Raw genomic sequence first — 24,737 nt, 5'->3', positions numbered from 1 at the left:
CACAGAAGACCTGACACAGTTTCTGCCCTCACCTCCAGCTCACCTCCCCTCCCCACTCTTCCCCTCACCTCTCTCACCCGTCTCCACCTCTCCTCCCTCGAGCAACCTCAACCTCCCTCCCTCCCCTAACATCCCTCCCCTAACCTCCCTCCCATATCCTTGCACAAGTTCCTCCCTCAACCCCCCCCCCCCCCCCCCCCCCCATTGTCTGAACCTGCTCCACCTATCTCAGCCAGGCTTCCTCCTGCGAGCCACAACAGTCCGCCAGGTCTGTCTGGCTATCTGCTGCCATCACAAGTGCTTACATTTTTCCCCAGGTGAAAGATCCCTGGCGTTTCCTGTCTAGGAGACGATCTGAGCCTCTTTATCTCTCCCTTACTATCTGTCTCCAAGGAGGGGCCCTGCGCTCACTTATGTTACCTCATGTTTGGGCTTAGGACCTTGGACTGGGGGGAAAAGCCATTCTTTGACTGTGTACCCACTTGCTTTGGGTTACCTACAGAGAAAGAGGATTCAGAGACCGCCTGCCATCTTTTGTTTGCGGTCGTCATTTGGGCCGCTCTCAGCAGCTAAGTGGTGTTTGCTGTCATCAGATGAGGGAGATTATTCTCCGCCTCTCTGTCTATAGAGGAGGAGGAATGGCGACAAAAGAGAAGGGGAAACATTGAATGTTTTGAATGAAAGTAAGCAGGCAAAGGAAAGGAGAGAGAATAGATAGAGAAGTCGAGAGAGGGGAGAGCACTCATGCTTTGTTTCACAACGATGTGGAGCAGCCCAGGGGCGGCAGTGCTAAGGTCAGACATCTGTGATCCATCTCCCAGGCCTGGCGTCTGGAGCTGACTGCACCCCCACCCACCCACTCTGCCGCTCTGCTCTCCTCCCCTCCCCTCTCCTCTATCCTTTTCTCCTCACACCTCCTCTTCTCTCCTCTCCTCCCCTCTTCTCTCCTCTCCTTCCCTCCCCTCTTCTCTCATCTCCTCCCCTCTTCTCTCCTCTTCTCTCCTCCCCTCTTCTCTCTGCCCGGCTCTTCTCCTCTCTCCTCCTCTTCTTGTCATCCCTTTGATTGGATGACTGTTTACTTTGAGGGACTCCACTCTTAACGGCCACTTGCCTCAGAACTCCTCTGCCTCGGGCTTTCATCCACCCACCCATCCATCCAATCATCCATCCATCCGACCAACCCACCCATCCCTAACTCCCGCTGTCTGCAGTACACCCTAGAGGGGAGACCAAGTCCCTCCGATTAGAGTCGCGTGACAAAGGGAGGAGCAGAGCGCAGCCAGCTAACGTCCCCCGGTCCTGTAAACACGGAGGGGTCCTCGCCTCTCTGGATGCCCGCACACATGAAAGTCTCCATTATGGGCTCGTTATTGTAAAGCCATCAGATTCCTCGGGGGAAATGGCCTGTGCTACTGGAGGGAAACCAGCAGCATCCTGCAGGATCCCAGCAGAAACCGAGGCTGTGTGTGTGTGTACATGACAGGATGTATATCTCTAGGGAGTCAGGTGGCTGAACGGTGAGGGAATCGGGCTAGTAATCCGAAGGTTGCCAGTTCGATTCCCGGTCAAGCCAACTGACGTTGTGCCCTTGGGCAAGGCACTTCACCCTACTTGCCTCGGGGGAATGTCCCTGTACTTACTGTAAGTCGCTCTGGATAAGAGCGTCTGCTAAATGACTAAATGTAACACACGGTAGGTCAGTCCCTCTCTCTCCTTGGGCCCAGTCTGATATTCGCTGGTCATTCTTCTTAGCAAACACTAACTACAGTGGCTCTCTGCTGTCGTTATACACACTCCTCTGATCTACATTCCAGTCCCCTTAGTACTCATGCAACAGAGATTCCTCCAGAGGCTTCCGCAGGATGGACATCAGAAAGTCATTATAAACTAGTCTTTTTCCCTCTTATGTGTAGTTGCGGCAGTCTGCTTGCCAAATGTCTCCAGCGTGTGTAAATGTGTGCTGAAGTTGTACTGTTGTGTAATAATACACATTATACACATGGGGTAAGACACAAAATTCGTTTTAATGAGAATTTAATCAATAACTTAAAAAGAAGAATACATTGCCGGAGAATGTATTTAGAGATGACCATTTCCACTTCAGTTTTCATACACCCTGAATTTTACAGCACATTACAATTAGCTTGCAGTATTTTAGGTAGACATTTTCCATCAGGCAGAGCGGGCTACCCTTCAGGTCCTCGATGTTGGAGTGATGTTGACCAGCCATCTGCTCTGCTTCACTCAGGGTTATTAGAGTAATCACTGTTAGGTGATGTCATTCTTGTGTGCGGTCTGTGGTCTACAAGCAACACACACACACACACACACACACACACACACACACACACACTGAGGAATAGGATGGAGTCAGTGAGGATCGTTTTTGAGTTAACACGGCGTATGTAATCAACACAAGCCTGAGGGAGGCGAACACACCTTTCGGTTTTATGGTACAGCTGGTGTCCTCTCTAATGGCTCAACAAGCTGCAGTGTTAAGTATTAAAACTCCAAGTGTGTGTGTGTGTGTGTGTGTGTGTATGTGTGTGTACCTGTGTCTCAGAGGGGGAAGGGGATTGTTACATCAACAGTAGCTTCTCGAGAAAACATTTACTGCACGAAAATAATATCAACGTGTCTCATGGTCTTCATCACTTTACTAACCCCAAGGCCATCCCTATGAAACCACACACCCTCTTGCCAGATATCCCATCCTGTTCTAACCAAAGGATAAATGTGTAAACCATTAGACCACCGGAGTGAAATGACATGGTTTCAGCAGAGAGTGACCCAGGATGTGAGCCTGGCTTACCAGGGGTCCCAGGCAGACCCCAGCACGCTGAGTCAGAACGACAGATCCGGGGGGGGCCTAATGCGGGGAGTCAGGTGGCTGAGCGGTGAGGGAGTCGTGCTAGTAATCCGAAGGTTGCCAGTTCGATTCCCGGTCATGCCAACTGACGTTGTGTCCTTGGGCAAGGCACTTCACCCTACTTGCCTCGGGGGAATGTCCCTGTACTTACTGTAAGTCGCTCTGGATAAGAGCGTCTGCTAAATGTAAATGTAATGCAGATCACACTTCCGGGGGTTAAAAGTAGCCGGCGCGGTCAGCCAGTGCCTCCGTCCGAGGCTGACTCGAGGGAGACAGGGGGCCAGCTCGCACCCAAACCCAAACGGAAGCCACGGAGGCACCAGAAACCCAAAGGTTTCTCCTGCTCTCTCTTTGAAGCGCTCCTGGCACAGCTTTCAAAGCTGCTTCGCCTCCTTGTCTGCTCCTAAAATAACGTGCGGTAAATGTAAGACAGCTGGCCGTCTCAGCGGGGGAAACAGACCCGCCTTATTATTCGACACGAAATAATTGGTCGTGTTTCGACGTTTTTTTTTTCTCCCTTTGTTACGTCCATCCCCTGTCCGTGTTACTGTTGTGCGGCCTCTCAGGTGACAGTATTTAGGTTCTTCGAAGTGGTGACAGTTCAAACAAATGGAATCCGACTGACCGCGTGAGTCGTTCATGCCACAGGTTCAATCCTTCCTGTAAGTGTTTCAGAACAATGAGTGAGACGCGAGCCGTGAGCATGAACGGAGCCAGTACCTGTCCGCATAAGGTGTCTCTCGGTCGACGCGGTCTTCCCATCCCCATCCCATCATCTTCCGCTTATCCGGGGGTCGGGTCGCGGGGGCAGCAACCTAAGCAGGGATCACTTCCACCAGCTCTTCCTGGGGGACCCCGAGGCGTTCCCAGGCCAGCCGAGAGACATAGTCCCTCCAGCGTGTCCTGGGTCTTCCCCGGGGCCTCTTCCCAGTGGCACGTGCCCAGAACACCTCACCAGGGAGGCGTCCAGGAGGCATCCTGATCAGATGCCCGAGCCACCTCAACTGGCCCCTCTCGACGCGGTCTTGTATTGTGTAAACAAACCACCAGGGTTCCTGGAATTGGACTGTGGGACGATGGGGGGTGTTTACACCGACGATATTCATTGTGGGAGTGCGCACTCCGAAACAGATGTTCCCTCAAGGTTAACGCCGATGGAAAATCTCGCTTTAGCTGTCCACCCAGACTCTGAGAGCTCGATCAGATATGTCGACCCGGGAGTGGGTTCTCCCCAGAGCCGGTCTCACCGCTCCAGCCAGCTCTCCCAGGTCCACCGGCCCCCGCCGGCGTCCAGCGGCACGTCAGAGGAAGTCCACCGGATCTGTGGTGGAACTTTCCCAGCGTGTTGGGTTTGCTCCGAGACCTCCGCCACACCTTGATCTCCCAACATATCAAGATCTACGATCTTAAAGATTCTGTATTTATTCTCTGACTCCCCCCCTCCCCCCACCACGCACACACACACACACACACACACAGGAATGGCCTGTTGAGTGCATGGAGGAGTATTGGGAAGCATTGAGGTTCGGATGAGTAAGAGGGTGGGTGGGGGGTGGGGCGGGGCGGGGCCCAGTGGAGGCTGTGGAGTCTGGATGGGCCCCAACCTCTGTGGTATGTATTCTAGCCTGGGGGATGGGGGGGGGGGGGGGGCAGGGGGGGACAAGGGCTCCTAAGTGGGCTCCTTTCATGTGAACCCTCGCTCACTGCTCAACCTCAGATGCCTCTCATTACTGCCCTGCTGGGGGAAAGAGAGAGAGAGGGAGTAATAGAGAGAGTGTGTGTCAGAGAGAGAGTAATAGAGAGAGTGAGAGAGTGAGAGAGAGAGAGAGAGATAATGCCAGATGTCCTAAACAGTGTTGGTTTAGAGCACAAATATTGAGAGATACAAATTCAGGATAGCACTCTTCATTTCTCTCTCTGTCTCTCTCTCTCTCTTTATCACACATGCCCCGGCTAGTGAACGTGTGTGACACGTGCGAACCAAGAAAGTGAAACCTTGGACTCGGGGGTCTCCCAGCATCCATCAGGTCCTCCAGCCGCGCTCGAAAACCACTTTACAGGCCTAGACGACTCCCACAGCACCCCGCTCCTCCCCTTCCCACACCCCGCAAGCCTGCCATGGCTGCTGCAAGAAAGGCCTCATTGTGGTGGGACTGGCCACAGGAACCATACTTTTAGCCCCCCCATGTCCTTAGCTGGTCCCCAGCTGTGTCGTAACACCGACGAGCAGACTTCCAGGCAGATCTGCTAGGTTACTCGGACCATGATGCATTTCTCTCACCTCATTCTATTGTTTTTGTTGCCTGAAGTTGGGAAACAACGTCGAAAGCCCCCCCGTGATGTGCAAGACCGTCTTGGAAGGCAACGTTTGTTGGAAAGGGTGGCGACGTGGGCTTGATATGATGAATGTGAACTGGCGGGTCTTAATCTTGAGGTCTCCGACAGTGGCGCGCTCTGAAGGACTTGGCTGGTGTTGCCGTTCCTTGGGTGGTGGTGTGGAGTTGTGACACGCTTGCTGGATTGCAGCACTTTAGGAAAATCCTCGAGGCCAGGGAAGTTTACAGCAGCATGGGTACTGGGCTTCTGGAATTGGAAAATACTAAGAAAGACTCTCCACAGCAGTTGGTTATGTGAGGTCTGATGAACACTTCTCCTCCTCTTTGACCAGACTTTTGTTGCACATTTTCTGCATTTCCCTTTCTTCCTCCCTTATACAAGTCCTGACTCTCTTCGCTGTATCAGTCCCATTCAAGCAGAAATGCCCTAAAAGAAAAACACAAGTTCTTTCCCTCAGCTTTGGTCCCGTCCGTAACCAGTGTGTTTGGCACGGCCCTCCGCTGGCCCAGGGCGGGCGTGTGAACGCCAGTTCTTCGAGAGCCAGCGGGCATTACTGGCAGGTCGTGATTTACAGGCCTGTCTTCCCTCCACTTGGAGTACACAGAGGCATGTCAAGGGATCCGCAGAAGCCAATCCAGGGTAACACTTGGATCAGAATGATTATTTGTATATTTTTAAACGGAGAGAGGGAGAGAGAGAGCTCCTTTCTAGTACGATTTCTCAACAGGTTTGTCCAGCTAATTGGTAATTCAAGCTCATTTCGTCACATTCATGGATCGCTGTGCTACGTTTGAACAACAACGGCCTGTTCTCTCACCAAGCCTTACTGACAGAGAGCCCAGATGCTGCACGGGAGAAGCTCACAGTCTTTCCAGTGACTCAGGCCTGTGTGTCTCACCCAAAACCTGGTCTGCGTGGGCTCAAACGCCCCCCCCTATCCTGTGCCCCCAATGCCCTCTGAGACTGCTGAAGCCAGAGGGGTTTAGGACCCAGAGATGGCCAGCCGATAAACCAATAGGGGTTTACATTCATCGAATGTTGTTGCTGGTCAAATGTTATCGCCAAAGCAGCTGGATCGAGTGACGCAGTAATGACCTCCCTCCCCCTGCTCTACGGTGTCAGGTGTCCCTCATCTCATTGTGTCCCCGTTCTCTTCTCTCCCTCGCCCCACTCCTCCCGGAAACCCAACGGTTCGTGTTTCTATCTCCCAATACCTTTCACATTCCCCATTGAGACCACTGAATGGAAATCTCCTGTCCCAGGTTCCACGTTGGTTGGGATCTAGGTCTAGGAGCTGGTGCTGTGCGCCGCGTCCATGATTATGGGCCCAGCCTTTTCCATAAGGGACCTTCTGACCTCCTGACCTTCGTTGCTCTTGATTCCCAAGCTGTCTAGCGATGTGAACCGGCCATCGTCGAAAGCGCCGCGCTCGCAAGGCGTGATGTTGCGCCAGCCTCTTGAACCGAAGAGGAAACGATCGGTGCATCATTTACATTTAGTCATTTAACAGACGCTCTTATCCATATTGACTTACAGTAAGTACAGGGACATACCCCCCTAGGCAAGTAGGGTGAAGTGCCTTGCCCAAGGACACAACGTCATTTTGCACGGCCGGGAATCGAACTGGCAACCTTCTGATTACTAGCCCGCTTCCCTAACCGCTCAGCCACCTGACTACCTATCAGCAGATGATGCGTAGCTACTGCTGGAGGGGGGAGAGGGGGCCTTGCGGGGGGAGAGGGGGCCTTGCGGGGGGGCCCGTTGTGTTTATTGAGGATTATCAACACTTGTATTGTGTTCTTGTTCACTTTGAGGGATGAATGGGTTATTTTGTCCCCCACCAAGATGTCGTTGGGAAAACCAGACCACAAACCGCAGAGCTCGCTTGCATAATGTGATGCTAATGCTTTCCTGGATAGCGTTATGTAACCCTGCTCTCGACTTAATACTGGACTAGGGATGCAGACATTTCGTACAGAATCGCTGTGGTTTTTCCCCTCCTGTGAAAGAGCTGGAGGATATTTCCTGGTGTCGTTGCCCCTACTCCACACCTCCTAGCTTTCTTTAGACTCCACCTCAGGTTCAGGTGGGAAAAATACCACGACAGGCAACCAGGGAGAGAGAAGGAAAAAGCAAGGACGATAGAGAGAGAGAGAGAGGTCACATATTTGTATGAGAGCCAGCGATGACAGAGCCCGTGTCTGGTTAACCAGGCTGTTCTCTGGGGAGGGTGTGGTATGGTGATTTAGAAAGTTCCTTCCCTCTTCCTGATGTATCTTCCCTGTTGTTTGGGCAGGTCCCGGGACCCAGGACTCTTGCGTAACCAGGACTGGAGGGAACCATCAGTCTGCAACTCTGCCCCGAGATTCCACACAGAAGGTTGGTGTACATGTTAGGGCAGCAATAAGACAAACTGCCTGAACAGATTGTAGTCCTAGTTGTAGATCTACTACTGTCCAGGTACGTTTGCGTTTCTTTGGTTTTTAATTGACTGTAAACTGGACAGAACAACGCTCTACATGAGCCTGGTCTGTAAGCACTGCCTTCAGCCAACTATTCCTTCCCAGCTAATCGAATCAGGAAACCGATAACTGTTTGCCCGATTTGACCAGCAACCTCATACACTGGAAACAAATAGAGACCTGGGTTTCCTGCCTTTGTTGGGATTGCATTGGGTTCCTGGCCCGGTATCCAGTGGAAATACAGCTTATTTCCCCATGGTCCTATTGTCTCAGACAGGTGTGTGCTGACAGTATTAGGAGTGCTCCATTGTGTGCGTGCGTTTCAGATCCAGTTTGTTTTATTTATCCTCGTTAGAGGTTGTTTGAGGACTTACCTAGTATTCAGGTAAGTAGGTAACTATAGCTGAGGATGCTGGCGTTTGCGAGATGAAAAGATGAGAGCTATGGGTGTTGATCGCCGTTCTTTATTATTCTTTCGATCCGTTCCGGATTTCGCCTCCACAGTTCCTCCAGCGAGGTCGCCGAGCTGGAAGACAATGACACCTCAGACATCCTCCAACCCCTCAAGTTCAGCGGCTATTTTCATGGTCTCCCACGCTGACCCTGACAGTCGGCACCGTTTATATCTGTGGAAGGGACCGGAATGAGTGGGGGACCTTGTTTTTCCAATAAGGAGGAAAACAATGGAATGAGTGATACTGCCTTGGGACCACCTGTGAAGGTCAACTCTAAGAGGAAACCCCCCGAAAGATAATAAACAGAATAATCACCGCGGTCGCTTTGCTCCTAAAATAGGGGTTGGGGGGGGGTTCATGTCAGGGGTCCACTTCCTGTTATCTGAGGCCCTTTCGGACACTCACTTCCTGTCTCTTCATGTGCTATCAGAGGTGCAGACAACAGTGTACTGTAGGGATTTTTATTGAATTGAAGAGCAATTCTTCCGCCTCCCCCAGTCCACTCCACCAGAAATAGGACGCGCGACTGTAATTAAGAAGATGAACGTGTCGTCCTCCATGAGGTCTGCGGTCGCCTGCGGTTGACGGGGCCCGTCTCCTGCTGTTGGTAAACAGGGCACGAGGAAGGAGGTCTACGCTGGCTGTGTTTTGGAGCCGGGCGTGCCACAAGCACGTACAGGTTATTTGTGACGATGGGTGTCGGAGAACAAGGAAGAGCTTCTGCCTGGGGGAGCTTGACTCCGACACCTCCTGCCTTTTGTCAGCAGCTGAAAGCGCTGTCGCATCTCATTTGCTTCCGGAAAACCGCGCCGACGACACCTAGGCACCTCCACCCTCGTCTCACTTCCCAACCTCCTTTCTTTTCTCTCCTCTGTTTTCTCCTCTCCGTCTCTCCCTCGTTCCTCATCTTTCCCCGCGTCTCCTCTGCTCCCACGCATTCTCCTAATGCATTTAGCCGTGAGCGGAAAACAGGGACGATATCACTCGATACTCTTATTATTCTAAAACGGCAGAGATCGGTGCCAGCTTACTAACTCCCCCGTTCCTCCGGAGTGCTTACTTTTGATTGGAGTAGAGTATCGGGTTATCCTGGAGGGGTTGCTGTCTGGATGGGGTGGGCCCCCAGGGCCCTCAGTCTAACAGCCAGCCAGCCTCTCAGCTTGCATCGGGGCTCGGTGTTCCTGCGGTGAGACCGGCCCAGCCCCACAGGGCAGTTAAGGCTTTAGCGTGCACTCCTCCCCCGGAACAATGCAAAGCTCGCCCGGAGAAGAGCCAAAATGCCATTCACACGGCTCAACTGATTTCCTGGGTTCCTTCTCGGGGAAACAGAAGGCCAGTTGGAGATGGGTGTGGAGGAGGGTTAGGGGGGTGAGGACTTGTTGACAACCAGCCCTCCCTCTCTCTCCCCCTCCTACCCTCCACTCATCCCTGCAGTCATGCGCCCTGCAGCCATTTGGAGGTTGAAGGTGGGGCTGGATTTTGGCTAAGTACAATAGGGACAGTATTAGCTTTGGGTGAAGGCTGGCACCCCCCCAGTCTGGGGGGAAATGAGGGAAAGGAACCGGTGATCTCCCTGTCGACCGTCAGGGAGAGACCGCCAGTTAGCAGGAAGATTGAGCGAGTTTTCAGGTCGAAACATGAGCTAAATAGGTGGGCGTTCAGAGGATCTTTTTGCTTACGTTTGTATATTGTTTTGTTGGTCGAGTTTGACAATAACAGGAAGGCCTGTTGTTAGTGTCTCAGTCCGTGTTGGCAGTCCTCCTTCCTGGCTGTGTTTCTCTTTTATTTGTGAGGCTGCAAGGGCCGCCGAGGTGGAAGTTATCTCAAATTGTTGTGTTTTTTTTTCTTTCTCCTCCAGTCTTTAATCTCTCAGACTGAAATGACCCGTTTCATGACAGCACGGTCTAGTCGAACTGCTCAGAAATGTGGAGCGGAACAGATAGAGCGAGAGGGAGGGGTGGAGTGGAACAGCAGAGAGAGATCTCTCCCCAAGATGGCTGTCCGAAGGCCCCCCCCCCACCACCACCACCGCCAACCCCTCTCTTCTCTGGGGGGGGTGTGCTGGTTGGCCACCCACTTTGAGAGCCAGACTGTGATATGTCAGATCCTCTTTGTTTTCCATCACCCTCTTAACCTCAGAGGCGGCAGGCTTGACAGCACGGGGGGGTTATGGTCGAAATGAGAAAATACCCCCCCACACACACACGCGCGCACACACACAGACACCCCCCTGAGTATCTTTCCTGTGTCGGGAGTTTAAGGGGCGCAACAACTCGGAGCGGCTGAAGAGTTATCCTCCCTCTCTGCCCTCCATCTGCAGGCCCAGGAAGGGAGGACAGTCCGGGATGAGATCGGAGAACCAGATGTTTCCAGGGGAAAATAATTACTTGGGTTTTTTTTAAAACAGAGCCCAGATTGAAGGCCAGAGACTTGGCTTGAACCGAAGGGGGGGTTGCTAATGGTCCGAGTGTGTCTGTTTTACAGGGTGTAGCAGACTCCAAGGACAGTCTTGTCCCAGTTCAACTCTCATGTCTGCCCGGTTCCCCATCCTGTCTGAGTGCACTGGGGGCCCCTGTGGTCTTGCTTCCCTGTGGCCCCGTGGGCCAGGCCCCAGATCCTCACCTCTCACAGGTGTTTTCTCAGCTGGGATCTCACCCCCCCCCCCCCCCCCCCAAGAAACGGAGGTCTCGACAGCGCTCCGGTTCTCCTTCTCTTTCCCACGCTCCCCTCCCCGCGCTCCTCCTGTGGAACCCGCAGCTGGGAGTTCCTCCCCTTTAACACATCCCTGTGTTTATGCTCCTGTGAAGCTCTCTGGGAGGATCTCACCTAGGCTGATCTACTGCGGCTCTCTGCCTGTCCGCTCCCCCTCTCACACACAGCCAGCAAGCGTTTTTTAAATTTAAAGGGTGATGTCACCATCTTCAGGCAGCTTTGTCTGTCTGGTGACCTTTGGTGTTGACGTGACGTAAACCAGGCCATGAGGAGTGAGATGGTCCAGTAAGATGGATAAGGGCGTCTGCTAAATGACTAAATGTAAGACCAGAAGTTTCTGGAACCCTCCGACGGAACACGTCACGTAAACATCTCTGCTCAGGCCTTTTCTCTGTGATTCACTGAATGCGGTCAAGAGGAAAATCCTCCTCATGGAGATGGATGTGGATTCCTGAAGCTCGGGCTTGAAAGACGACAGAGACATGTGGACACTCACCCCTGTGTGTGTGAGTGTGTGTGCTTCTTTACATGTGTGCGTGTGGGGATATATATATGTGTGTGTGTGTGAGTCTTGGACTCCGATATGCAGGCGTAGCCTTGGAATGACCAGATGGCTTTAGAAGGCTTCTGGAAGCTTCCTCCTTTTCTCTGGAGACAACATGCTCTCATGGCTCCCACAGGCAGATGCAGAACAGCTAAGATTCCACCGTATCCATATCATTGCAACTTCAGTAGACAGCTGCCCTCCAGCAGGACTGCTGGGAGTCGGGAGGGGTGGGCACCTCCGGGCATCTCCCTAACACGAATCCAGCAGCCTCCCGTATCAGATGTTGATTATGGATGTGGGCACTTCCATACTTGGAAGCATTTGTCAACAGAGTTGACAAAGGTCAACTCTGTACCAACTCTGTATCCACACAAACAAGGTCCCGTGTTTGTTTGGCAGCCTCGAGAGTGTGTGTGTGTGTGTGTGTGTGTGTGTGTGTGTGTGTGTGTGTGTGAGCCTTGCTTCAGTCTTGCATTAGAGCAGAGGGATCTGTCGTTAATATTTTCCTGTACTGGAAACTCAGGAGGCCCTCATCAGAACCTTTTAGAGAGCGGCCGTTCCATCTGTCCATTCTTAAGTTCCATCTTTCCATCTGTCTGTCTGTCACTTTCCACTGGGATTTTATGGAAGGACTCTGGCTAAACCCTATCAAGCTGTCTGGATGTGAGGGTGAAGGTACACACACACACACACACAGATATAGGTCTGATGTAAAACCCATGCATAGGGGATTAAATGTGAGCCTGTCATATCTAAAGCATGTCCACGGAACTGGAGTTGATCTGAGCCAAGATGGAGGATTCGGTTTCAGGAGTGTGAGGTAGTTTCCTTGTCTTATTTCCTCCTGTTAAAGTGCACTCCCGGTGGGCATTCCCTGCACCTTTCACCTTGATTCGACCTGTCCTGTATTTTCAGGTCCTTTAGGATAATGATAAGGAGACAAGGAAGACATTTAGAGGATTCGGATGCACCCGTGGGATTACAGTTAGGCCCACAAGACAAATACCCCTGCAGCAATTGCAACGCATCTTACAGTGGTTACAAGCGACTGTTTCCTGGCAGTGAAAGCGTAAGGGTGCACAGCATTCACAGAAAGCTCCGGAACATTTGCAAGTAACACCCCCACCCACCCCTCATCTCTCTCTCCCCCCCCCCCCCCCGTCCCACGTCCCACGTCCTGCTCGCCTCTTTACTGTCTCTCGAAAAACAGCAGAAGAGAGCATTCCGCAGCCGAGAGCCACGGCTCGTCTCGGTGGGGGGGCCGGGGGGCGACGTGGAAACGAAATCCCTCGCAGCGCATCGGGGCGCGCGGCCTGCGACAAGGGGGGCCGACGAGCTCCGTCATATTTACACACGTCGCTTCTGGCCGCAGCCCTCGAGCTGCTTCTCATCCACAGCCCCCCCCCGCTCCCAGAGAGCGCGAGCCGCTGGTCCAGACGGCCCTCTACCCCCCCACCCCCTTTTTTTTTTTTCTTTGCTCTCCTAAGAGGTCATCCCTCTCTCCTTAGATCTACGTGATACTATTGATTAGCCTGTGTCAGCGGAAGACGAATGGCCAGCGCCTGTTTCTAACTTGTGCTGAGTGCTCTGTTCTGTGTTGAAGCACACGATACAGCCTTGCGTGTGTGTGTGTGTGTGTGTGTGGCGCTGCGTTTGAGGGACGTTTCTGGTCTCCTCTGATCTCGCAGGCTTTCATGTGAAGGCATGTGCGGTCTCAGAGTCTCTCTCTCTCTCCCTGCCAGGAGGAATCAAGCTGACCCTCTCAGGTCCGGTCCATCAGCACCACCGTGTCCACACCTGGAACCAGATACACCGTGTCTGACGTGTGTGTGTGGGTGTGTGTGTCTGTTTGTGTATATGTGTATTTATAGTGAGCTGAAGATCAATTAGAAGCCTTTTAGACCAAGTCTCTTTTCTCCTGAGGGCGGCATTAAAAGCCGGGAGTGCCAGTGTGATACTTGAGACTGAGAGGATGGCCCGTTAACCTGCCCCGTCCAGATCAGAGGCCAGCTACAGGAGCCGTGTTTATAGGAGTGGGTCAGAGGAGAACCTTCATTAGGCTGAAGATGAAAGCAGCAGCTTCATGGAAGCCTTTTGGAAGAGAGAGCAAGAGAGAGAGAGAGATGGGGTGAGTAGGACTGAAGGGCATGCAGGGAGACAAATGGAGAGAGAGAGAGGGAGAGAGAAGGAGAATGAGCGACTCCTAGAAAGAGGCAGTCACTGTGAGTCTCCAGCTCTTGTTATCTTAACCCAGATCGAGCAGAAATATGGCAGCCATGTGGACCCTTTCAAGGGGTGTGGCCCCAGGGTCCGCCTGACCAATCGCTGCGGACATATAGCCCAAGGGGCGGGTCTTGGGGCGTGTTATTGGTCAGGGGACTGGAGCAGGGAAGAGAGGGGAAGCAGAGGTAGTAACATGCATCTCCAGCAGCCTGGGAGGAAGGCCGTGGATCCCAGGTGGGATTCATTTCCTATTCTGCAGCATCCAATTGGACCAGCTTTACTAAATGTTTGCAGTTGTTACGTGTGCTTTTGGACTAGATAAAGAACTGTGTCGGCCTAAGGGCGCTGTGATCACAGAGCTTAGTCATTGAGAGCAGATTGCACTCCACTAACGTCACCGTACAGGATAAGTTTATTTTTCCTAATTGTCAACATTCTCCACGTAGGCCTGGGAGTAGAGAGATGTCCTAATGCAGTAGGATGTAAATATTATGTTCCTCTTCTGAATCCCATTAATCCTGGATCATTACAAAGATCCCCCAGAGTAAGCAGTCTGCTCGCAGGCCTGAGGAAACATTGGCTCCCTTGCCGTGGAAACGTTGACTTCCAGTCACATCGGTCACCCGGGCCTGACAGCTATTATTGTTAAGTGTGCTAGCATTTGTGTTAGCGCTGGACGGTGCCAGTAACAGTAGCTTGCATAGAGGTGTTGTTGCTGGAACTTTAGGCCTTAGTCCTACAGTTGGACCCACAGGAACATTCACAGTAGGACGTTTTCCACCTACGTCACACAGAACTATCTGAAATGACGAGGCTGTTGATTGGACGAATCTGTAAATTCAAATGTTTCTGTTGGAAATGGAACCTTGAGTTGGCTCTAAGCCTATGAGAGGGTAGATGCTGTAGGTGTGTCTGTGAGCTGGACTGCTTCTAGTCTGACTGGGCGAGACTTTCTGGCGGCTGGCAGCGCAGCTCATCGCCTGTGTTTATTTCATAGGTCAACGGGTTCCTCCCCTCGTCCGGACCCTGACTGAGCACACACACACACAGTGATCGGTGTTGAGCTCATCATGAATCCATCTCATGGTTTTCACAACGGATTTAAATGAGTGAAAAGTCCGTAAGTGACTGCATGGTGGACGTCCAGGGTTACATTGCAATACAATCCCTTAGTTGGAGCTCAGGTATTTAGACTTGTTTGGAAAACCTAGGAGCTTCCATGAGGCATGTAGTTAGGGCCTGCTATTGTTCTGTCTTCTGAGCCTGGTAACAGATTGCACAGGGGTGCAGTTCCAGGGGTTCTAATGCAAACCTCATGTGGAGGTCTCCCCCTCTACGGACTCCACTTCCCCTCACTTGGCTAGCGTTTGGACGGCCCGCCTCCCGGCTGTCCTCCACCCACACACCCGCCCGCTACTAAACAACTCTGTAGCCATGGCAATGCTTACCGTACTCCGTGGCATTTCCATAGATACACAGATTGTTTCCTGTCAATGGCCAGGGACTTCCTGCCGCGGTGTTTGCGAGATTAGAGAAAGGCTGAGTGGACAGTCTTGCGCAGGGGTTGTGGACTCTGTCAACAGGGTGTAAATGACGGGTTTGAATGTGTTGACTGTATGACTCGGGCGTATTTGCGTCCTTTGTTATGTATAGCAACTCTGGTAAACCATTCTCTAGCTCCCCCCCCTCCCTCATCACACACACAGACACACACACAATTATCTCTGACCTCTTGTCCCACCACACAATGACCCCCCTCAGTACTAAATCCATCTAACCCTAATGGCTAAATGGTCACCACAGGAATGGCAGTTTATATCATGGGGTCTGGACCATCGAGCTTTCATTATAGTCCAGGATTTAGAGAGGGTGGGGTCAAGAGTCTTAAATCCAGGGTCACTGCCTCACTCTGGGGGGTGCTAGCACAGGTGGCAGGGGGTGTAATAGGTTTGTGTGTGTGTGTGTGTGTAACCTGAGCCCTAAATTCCTACTTCTGTGAGAGTGGGTAATGGTCATCATAAATCCAGTCATACCTATACACGTTTATAGGCTGCCATGCTCCACTGAGCCTTGGCAAACTGTCTGGCCTGGGCAATGCAGATCACAGCCATGTCCTAGATTTACCTCTAGCACCGACAGACTGAACGCAACACAGGCAAAGTATAAACACGAACAGATAGACAAGCGCTAGAATTCTCTTCTGTTTCACTGCTGGCCTGGCTAGTCCAGACTTGTTCTCTCTCTTCCCCCTCCCCTTCTCCCTCCCTCCATCTTCAAGCTCCCAGAGTGCGACTCACGATTTGGATGTAACTAGGCACCCCCAGTACACAAACACATTCGCACACACGCACAGCAATCAGCCACCCCTGCCAGTCCAGCTCAAAGGTCAAGTAGCCTGTGCTTCAAAGCAACATCCCACCAGCTGGTTCGGATTGTTTTCTCAGCCGACAGCTTTTCAGAAAAAAAAAGTATTCATGTCAATGAGAGAAGGACTTAGTCTCTGCATCTGGCTGACGAACATTTGACCCGACCTGACCTCCACAGTCAGCCTTAGTGTGTCATAATGACTCCTTCCCTGATGCCAGGGCTAGCTGTGAAACATCGGTCCAGTCACAAGATGTATGGGATACAGTTTTGGTTGGCTTACTCACTGTCAGGTGAACTGCTGTCGCTTGTAAAGCATGTCAGAGTTGAAAGAAGCTTCTCCTGTTTCGACTTGCCCATCTACGGGACTTGACCTCAGTTGTAGAACTTTTTTGTGAGTAATCGCCTGCGTTTGTGTGTGTACATGTTTGGCCAACAATGACGTTAGTCACTCATGGAAATGATTCTGATCCTACAGCCCACTCTGGGACTGTCTGCATCTGTTCATATGACCTCACCAGAACTGGAGACACACAGACACACATACACACACAGGCCCACAGCAGAGTCTGGATCTGGGTCATTCTCTATCTGGAGGGAGAGGACTGGACTTAACGGAACGAAGTAGGAGGGCGGTTGTTGATATCTCCAAAGGATGACGCAGGTCAAAGTTTCCCAGAGCGCTTTTTCCCTGTGAGGGTATGATAACACACACACACACATTCATCAAACACACACACACACACACACACACATTCATCAAACACACACACACACTCACACATGATTCATAAAATACACACACACACAATTCATCAAACACACACACATATTCATCAAACACACACACACACACATATTCATCAAACACACACACACACTCACACATGATTCATAAAACACACACACACACACACACACACACGGGATTCATCAAACACACACACACACACACAATTCATCAAACACACACACATATTCATCAAACACACACACACACACACAATTCATCAAACACACACACACTCACACATGATTCATCAAACACACACACATACACACATAAGCCTAGCTGGGATGTGACCTCATCGGGGGACACTTATTCCCAGCCCCCTTCATGGGGGCCGGCGGGGGGCTGACAGAGGGGAACGGCCCCCCAGAGCCTGAGAGTGTGGGCGACACACGCATCATCACCGCAGCCCCCCTCCCAGCCTCCCCCGGCCCCCCTCCCAGCCCCCCCAGCCTCCCACCAGACACCCTGGCTGCGAGGAGGGGTCGCGGAGACTCGGGGAGGAGGAGAGTGAGCTGTTGAACTAATCCCTGGATTTGTTTCATGGGAAAATACACTGTTATCTCCTGAAGTTTAGCATGAGAGCCTGTGGTAACTTAAGGCAGTTGGGAAAGGCATTTTTCACCGTCTCCTCATCTCTCCTCAGCATGCCTTGCGATGCAGAGTCTGTGTCCTCCGCTGAACTGGTGAGATGTTCAGCCGATAAGGCAGGGCTCCTCTTATGGTCCCCTCCAGCCGGCTTTCCCTGGTGAACTGGTCCTGAGAGCGGTCTGGAATGTCACCTGGGATCAGTGGAGGATCCAAACCGACGCTCTGCCGATAGATTAGATCTCCTCCTGTGATCCTGACAGGACGTTCTCCAGCTGACAGTGTTCTCGCACGGCCGAAGTGTCGCTGTCACCCACCCCCGTTCTCTTAGGATGAAATACAGTCAGGCTTTTTTCCCATCGGCTGTGACTTTACCCCGCAAAAATGTCCCTATCAAATTTAAGCGCAAAAAATAAGAGTTATGAGCTTGCTTATGCTTAAAACAAGTATGTTTGCCTGCCAGTGCCGTGAGAAAGGTTCAGATTTTTTTTTTGTGCATTTTTAAGTCACTAGATAAGCTATTTATACTTGAAACAAAGTCTCTGTCTAGATTTAAAATCGAGAAACACAATTCACACTCGAATGTGCAGTATTTGCCGTGCATAGCGCTTGTGGTGGAGAGAACCTCATGATGATTATATCTCCAGGGGCCTCTTGCTGTCTGTTCGGTTGGTACCGGAGGTCCTCAGAAAGATGACCCCGTGTTGACCCGATCTGGCTGGGCTAGCCAGATGTCCACACACCCCCTCCCCCCATGATCTCATCCCGCCTCTTCGTGGTTCTAGTCATCCTAACCCCCTTTTTAGAAGTTAGCGAGCCACACTTTCCTGTGGAACCAGCTGCTCGGTGGTTATTGACTAGGAGAAACGTTGTTGCTGCGGTGTATAGGAAGTGTTGTGTAAGGGTGCCAAGGAAAAAGAAAAAAGAGAAATCATTTCACATCGGGTTGAGACGTTTGTGAAATGGGCCTCGTCTGGGGAATGTGGATTTCACCACAGCTTTTGAAATCATCATATTTTGGACTTCTGCCAGGTGAAAGCCATTCATTTCCTTCAGTGATAAGCCCCGGGACTCACTGTTTGTTTGGCTGTTGTGTGACGTCATGCGTACTTTGTGGCAGAGCTCTGTCAAAGTGGGATCCATCTATGTGGAGTGTCACTAGGCTTATCACGGAGACCTGGAAGGGATTATGACCATAATAGAGGGAGTGTATGTGTGTACGTGTGTGTGTGTGTGTGTGTGTGTGAGTGTGTGAGATGGTGACGAGTTATCTGCTGTGCTTTGAGTGACAATAAGAAGTATGAATGAAATGACTGTGTTGCTATAATGTGAAGGCGTGTGTGTGTGTGTGTGTTACACGGTAATGTCAGTAGGTTATCTTTCAGTTGTGTGTGTGTGTATTTGTGTTCCACTGCGGAGTCAGCAGGTTATCTCTCATTTCTGTGTGTGTTGGGTTGTGTGGCTGGAGTTAATGGTGATAGCTGCAGTTTTAGTGACAGTTGGACAGGACCGCTGCTGTTTATCAGCTGTGTGCCGGCTGACCTCAGGTCAGCTCGCGGGGGCCGTTCCATCCCAGCGTGTTTTCCCCCCCGTCTGCATCCGTTTCTCATCCCTGTCTTCTACCTCCCTTGTGTCCCCCCCCCTCCACACACACACACACACACACACACACACACACTGTCTTCTACCTCTCCCTTGTGTCCCCCCCTCCACACACACACACACACACAAACACACACTGTCTTCTACCTCTCCCTTGTGTGTCCCCCTCCACACACACACACACACACATCACCCTGCTCGACCTGTGACTGACACTACACAGAACCTGCCGTTGCATGTAAAAGGAAGCACACACACACACACACACACACGCACACACACACTGGGGAGTGGAGCTGACCCCTGTCAGTCAGGCAGGGCCGCAGGGGAGGGCAGGGGCGAGCGAGTGGAGGGAGAGCAGGCGCTCAGACGTAAACACTCACAGGAGAGGTCCACTTCAAACAGGCGGAAAGATCTAGAACCCTCCCTTTCTCCTCCCCTCCTCCGCCTCCTCACCCCATCAGACGAAGACAAGTGACCCCTAGACCTCCTCTTAATGTTTTCTACCATGGATCATATTATGTCCTGTCTGTTAGATGCTATGGTATAGATCATGCTCAGCGGTAGTTAGTAGGCCACACCTGAAATGAACCTGCTGAAACCATTCATGCAACATTTGCCCAGTGTTTCCTACCTGGCTGCCGAATCAATACTGACCATCTGTTCCCTCCCTCTTTCCCTCCCCCTTCCCCCTGTCATTCCCTCCCTCCCTCCTTCTGTCCCTCCCTCCCTCCTTCTGCCCCTCCCTCCCTCCTCTAGGTGTGCTCCTGAAGAGACTCCAGCTGCCAGGTTTTTTGGACTCTCCTCCAGTACGATGTAGAGACCAGCAGAGAGGCAGCAAGACAGCGAAAGATGAGAGCCTGACACGGAGACGCCTCCCGAACACGGCAGCGGACGGAGCGGAAAGCGAGCGAGAGACGCCCGACCAGAGAAGAGAGAGAGGAAAAACCAGAGCATCGCATTCGCGTCAGGGGAGAGAGAGAGAGAGAGAGAGAGAGAGAGGGACAGAGAACGAAAGTTAGACGGAGGCCTGTGAATCATTGACCGGAGCCCTGCCCCTCTAGGCCAGCCTTACCCGTCCCCTCCTCCACTCCCTGCTCCCGCTGTAGCCTTCAGTCTCTCGCTCACATACTGAGGAGCAGGGTCTCTCTCTCTCTCCCAGAGGAGCCCCAGACCCTCTGACCTTTCACCCCCGCCCGGCGACCTCCGGGCGACCTCCCACCCCGTCGTAAACGGACTGAATCCAAACGCCGTCGATCGCCGACGGGGGAAGCCGATCCCGCGCGCACCACCGCCCGAGGCGGAGAGGAACCGTCCAGACTCCTCCTCCCCCGCCCTCCCCCCCCCCCGCCGCCATGTGTCACGTGATCGTCACCTGCCGCTCCATGCTGTGGACTCTGCTGAGCATCGTGGCGGCCTTCGGCGAGCTCATCGCCTTCATGAGCACCGATTGGCTGGTGGGCTTCCCGCGGACGCCGGACGCCGTCTTTGGCCCGCACGGCTCGGCCGCCGCCGGCGAGGCGTACCGGCCCACGCTGGGCCTGTACGGCCGCTGCATCAAGCTGCCGCACCTCCGGCGAGGCGTGCTGTGCGGCCCCTACGCCGTGCACTTCGGGGAGATCGCCAGCGGCTTCTGGCAAGCCACGTCCATCTTTTTGGCGGCGGGCATCCTGCTGCTGTGCGCCGTGGCCTTCATCTCCGTGTTCACCATGTGCTTCCAGAGCATCATGAAGAAGAGCATCTTCAACGTGTGCGGGCTGCTGCAGGCTATCGCTGGTGAGGGCGCACGCACACACACACACACATATATACACGCACACACACACGCCCATGCACAACCGCAATGTGGTTTCTGCCTTGTTGATGGCGTTGTGTTTATCTTGCGCAGGGCATCTGTTCAGAGGACATTGCTAGGATGTTTAAACAGTCGTTCAGACTGACCACAGTGTTTCTGTTCACCCCGATAACCTTTTAGGGTTTAAACATTTACCAGAGTTGTTAGGGTCTGCCGAAAGCACACACACACACGAGCACACACACACCTAGAGCACATCGTGCGGTCACCTCTTGACTCCTGAGTTTAGCAACAACAGCCCCAAATATTTATTTTCTCTCAAGTCGGCCTTTTGATTGGACGGGAGGTGGGGTCATGTGACGTGTGTGTGTGTGTGTGCCCATATCTCTCGGGTCTCCGAACGGCTGTGGTGAATTATGGGACTCGCGGGGAGAGGGTGATGTCATTTGACGGATACCTTTTTGTTTTTCCCCCCATAGTTCCTAGCTCTCTGACCTCCTCCAGAGGCCTTCCTTTGGCCCTGACTGTGGCAGACCGGCCGGGGGAGAGGTGGTGGGTGGCTGGAGGGAGGGAGGGAGGGAGGGAGGGAAAGGGGAGGGGGTGTAGTGAGTGACAGCCCCCCCCCCCCAAAACCCCTTCGCTACGGCCCAGCAGATGGGCACCAGGACTGGCTGGGCCGAGACACAGAGCTCTGTTCTCTCAGCCTAGTCCAGAGGCCTGGAAAGCAGGGCTGGAACCGCCGAGATCAGGGTGTTTTACTAATGGGGTCTGAAAGGTCAAAGTAAATCGAAAACAGGCAAGGTGAGAATCGCTCACGTGGCCTATTACAACAAAGGCGGCATTATCAGGCCGAGGGTTCTTTCTCTCTAACTCTCTGCCCCCCCCCCATCTCATTCTTGTCTTTCTGAAGATACTGTTTTATAACAGTTTAGTCACACTGTTGAATCAGTCCAAATCCGGAGCCAGAAAGTATCCAAAGCCAAATTCCGTGTGCTCTCGATGTCACTGATGGAAGCCAGACGTTTATGTGAGATAACAACAGTAATAAGAGTTGGCTAAAAAACACACGCACACACACACACACACACACAAGCAATGTCCACGCACACAATAACGCAGCTCCAGAGCTAAGTGTAGAGCTCAGAAGGGCTGCTGAGCATCGTCCAGATGGAGTCCACACTTGCAGACTGGATTGGACTCCAGTCACTGTAAAGCTGACACCTTTTTATTGAATGGTGCTACAGCACAGACAGCAGCATAGGGCCTATTATCATGTCATGACTAAGCAGAGGGCAGCGGTGCAGTTCCTGATTCAGAAAACAGACTGTTCCGGGTCTTTCTGGGCCTGGAGGAGGGTAACCACGGATGTGGGAGGAGAGAGAGAGACCGAGAGAGAGAGAGAGAGAGAGAGAGAGAGAGAGGGGAGGGGGGTGGACTTCCTTGATGTCTTCAGCGTCCTGTGCCGCATACCTAACACCAACCCTTCGTTACATTTACATTTAGTCATTTAGCAGACGCTCTTATCCAGAGCGACTTACAGTAAGTACAGGGACATTCTCCCCCCCGAGGCAAGTAGGGTGAAGTGCCTTGCCCAAGGACACAATGTCAGTTGTCATGACCGGGAATCGAACTGGCAACCTTCGGATTACTAGCCCGATTCCCTAACCGCTCAGCCACCTGACTTGTTGACTCTGGCTACAGGAAGAGATAAGGCCCAAAGTTGCACCTAGCAGGGAGGCAGTGTTGCTGTCTCCGTCTAGTTCCCGTCTCCCCCCTCGTCGGTCGTGAGTTTGGACTTTCCACCAGACGTGATTTCCACCGGAGCGGGCTGACCCGGGCGTGATGAGCGAGGCGGAGTTGGACGCCAGATGTTCTGGGGGGGGGGGGGTTGATCTCAGATGAGAGGATCGCCGCACAGCAGCCAGCAAACGCCACGTCATCTCACAGACCTCATCGCCCTGCTAGTCCCTCAGACTGATGTCAAACACACACACACACACACACACACATCACTAAGCAGGCACACACACACATCACTAAGCAGGCACACACACACATTAGCACGCAATCACACACACACACGCAAGCACTCACATAGCCACACACACAGTATTGAGACGGATGGCGGAAGTCCCAGAGTACTAGAGCAGGCAGCCGGCTGTAGGGAGCGACCATGGTGGTGTTCTGTTGATGGGAAGGACAGTCCTGCTTACATAACCAGATGTCTTCAGCAGACCACTGCCAGTCTGGTCCAGCAGTCAAGGTCAAACTCTTGCAAACTGTGTGTCCAGCGGCCACACACACACACACACACACACACTTGTGACCCGGAGTTGAAGGTCTGAGACGACAAACAAACATGGCAGTAAAGGTGTCTCCAACCGTACAGCTTGACGTGTCATATACTTTTACTACACATCATTTAGTCTCTCCCTCTTTCGGTCTCTCTCTCTCTCTCTCTGTTTCTCGTTACCGCATGAGTCATCGGCCATGTCACGGCGACCTATGACCTTGGCGTAGGCGTGGGTGATGACAGAGCAGTTGTTGCCCGTGACGATGACTGCACCGGATCATATCCAGCGCCGGGCCAATAGGGAGTAGCGAGGTTCTGGGTGCGACTGGAAATGAATGTGATTGCTATTGATAGGGCCGATAAGCCCATCCACTGGGCCACCAGGTGTGCGGGCGTGCGATAAGAAAACAAAGTCGAAAGCTCAACAGCACAGGAAGAGTGCAAGCCGCGTCACTAGATGATAGCTGGATGGAAATTGAACGATGCATGTTGTTTGTTTTTATACACCGACTTAAACGGGCCCAGCTGAGGTCGTTCTGCCCTGTCTGGAGGAAGAGAAGGAGGAGGAGAGGGGGAGGAGGAGGGGAGGAGGAGGACCAGAGGAACAGGGGAAGGGGAAGAGAGGAGGGAGGGGGCTCTCCCTTCTCTCCACAGAGAAACCCTTTTCCTCCCTCTCGTCCTGTAGTCAGGCGGAGATGTTGACGCTGTGTGTAATATCAGTGTGTTGGTCGGGCAGGCTGGCTCAGGGATCGACCTCAGCTCCTCTGGGTCTCCCCCGTCCGCAGCACCAGACGGGAAGTTTCCAGTGGAAGAACCAACCGCTGTCTTTGCTCACTCGTGCTTGATTTTTTTTTAAATTGTTTTTCTCCGTTACTAGTTCCCAACTTTGTCCATTTCTGTCTCTCCCTTTCTCGATTCTTTTCCTCCTCTGCTCTCCATTTCCTGTCCTGATACTCTTGGTCTGTTTCCTGGAGCCGGGGGGGGGGGTAGGCAGCCAGGTTTCCCGGGTCCTGAGAGGAGGCCGAGGGTTGTGGCTGGGGGTCGGAGTAGAGGGCTAGGAAAGAGGCTGAACAGGGAGGCTAGGTCCTTCCTGTTTGAGAATCAACGGCGGCCCAGCAGTGACTGTACAGGAGGATGGAGCCCAGGCGGAGTGCAGCACAGAAGGGTGGGGTCTGCACGGGGATATTAGGTTAGGGTTCCAGGGCTGCGTGTGTGTGTTGGGGAGGGGGGGTCGTGTGTGGGGGCGTGTGGGGTGGAGGCTTGTACAATTGAAACCATACCTTCAATCCGTCAGCAGAGCTGGTCTGGCCGTCAAGGCAAAGCAGCAACATGTGGAAAGAATTTATGACCTAGTTTTCATTTCCGCGTTTAATACGATATTGGGAGCGCTGTGAGAGAGAAAGAGGTAGAGGGAAGGAGAGAGAGAGACAGTGGAAGAAGGAAAGAGGGAGAAAGTGGAAAGCTTGTGTCGGCACCCCCCTTTTGTTTTCATCTGCTAGAGTAAATAAACAGAGCAGGAGTAGAAAGATGGAGGGAGGACCATCGTAACAGACAAACAGTATGAAACCGCTGATTGTTATCTTTTTTTTTTTTTTTACTCCCTGCCTCCCCTCTGGCCTTCTCTTCTTTCTCTCTCTCCATCCCTCTCTCTTTCTGCCCCCCAGTCTTTATTTGTAATCATATTATTTTAAGTGTTTCCT

General features: G+C 52.5%; 1 protein-coding gene across 3 annotated transcripts in view; it reads left to right on the top strand.

Annotated features, from left to right (window-relative positions):
* lhfpl2a (LHFPL tetraspan subfamily member 2a) overlaps positions 1 to 24,737 on the top strand; it is a 32,071-nt gene that overhangs the window by 4,845 nt on the left and 2,489 nt on the right. Inside the window, exons 2-3 of one of the 3 annotated variants that reach the window (XM_067258309.1) lie at positions 7,503 to 7,585; positions 19,709 to 20,725. In XM_067258309.1, the coding sequence (XP_067114410.1) occupies positions 20,305 to 20,725 (421 nt within the window). In that variant the 5' untranslated portion in view covers positions 7,503 to 7,585; positions 19,709 to 20,304. Of the gene's footprint in view, positions 1 to 7,502; positions 7,586 to 13,444; positions 13,511 to 19,708; positions 20,726 to 24,737 lie in introns of those variants that run through there. The other 2 variants (XM_067258312.1, XM_067258310.1) reach the window with 2 other exon arrangements.

This window comes from Osmerus mordax, chromosome 20 (assembly GCF_038355195.1).
Source record: "Osmerus mordax isolate fOsmMor3 chromosome 20, fOsmMor3.pri, whole genome shotgun sequence".
NCBI classification, from domain to species: Eukaryota; Metazoa; Chordata; class Actinopteri; order Osmeriformes; family Osmeridae; genus Osmerus; species Osmerus mordax.
Note: the sequence above shows the minus strand (reverse complement) of the source record. Positions and strands in the feature narration are given on the sequence as shown.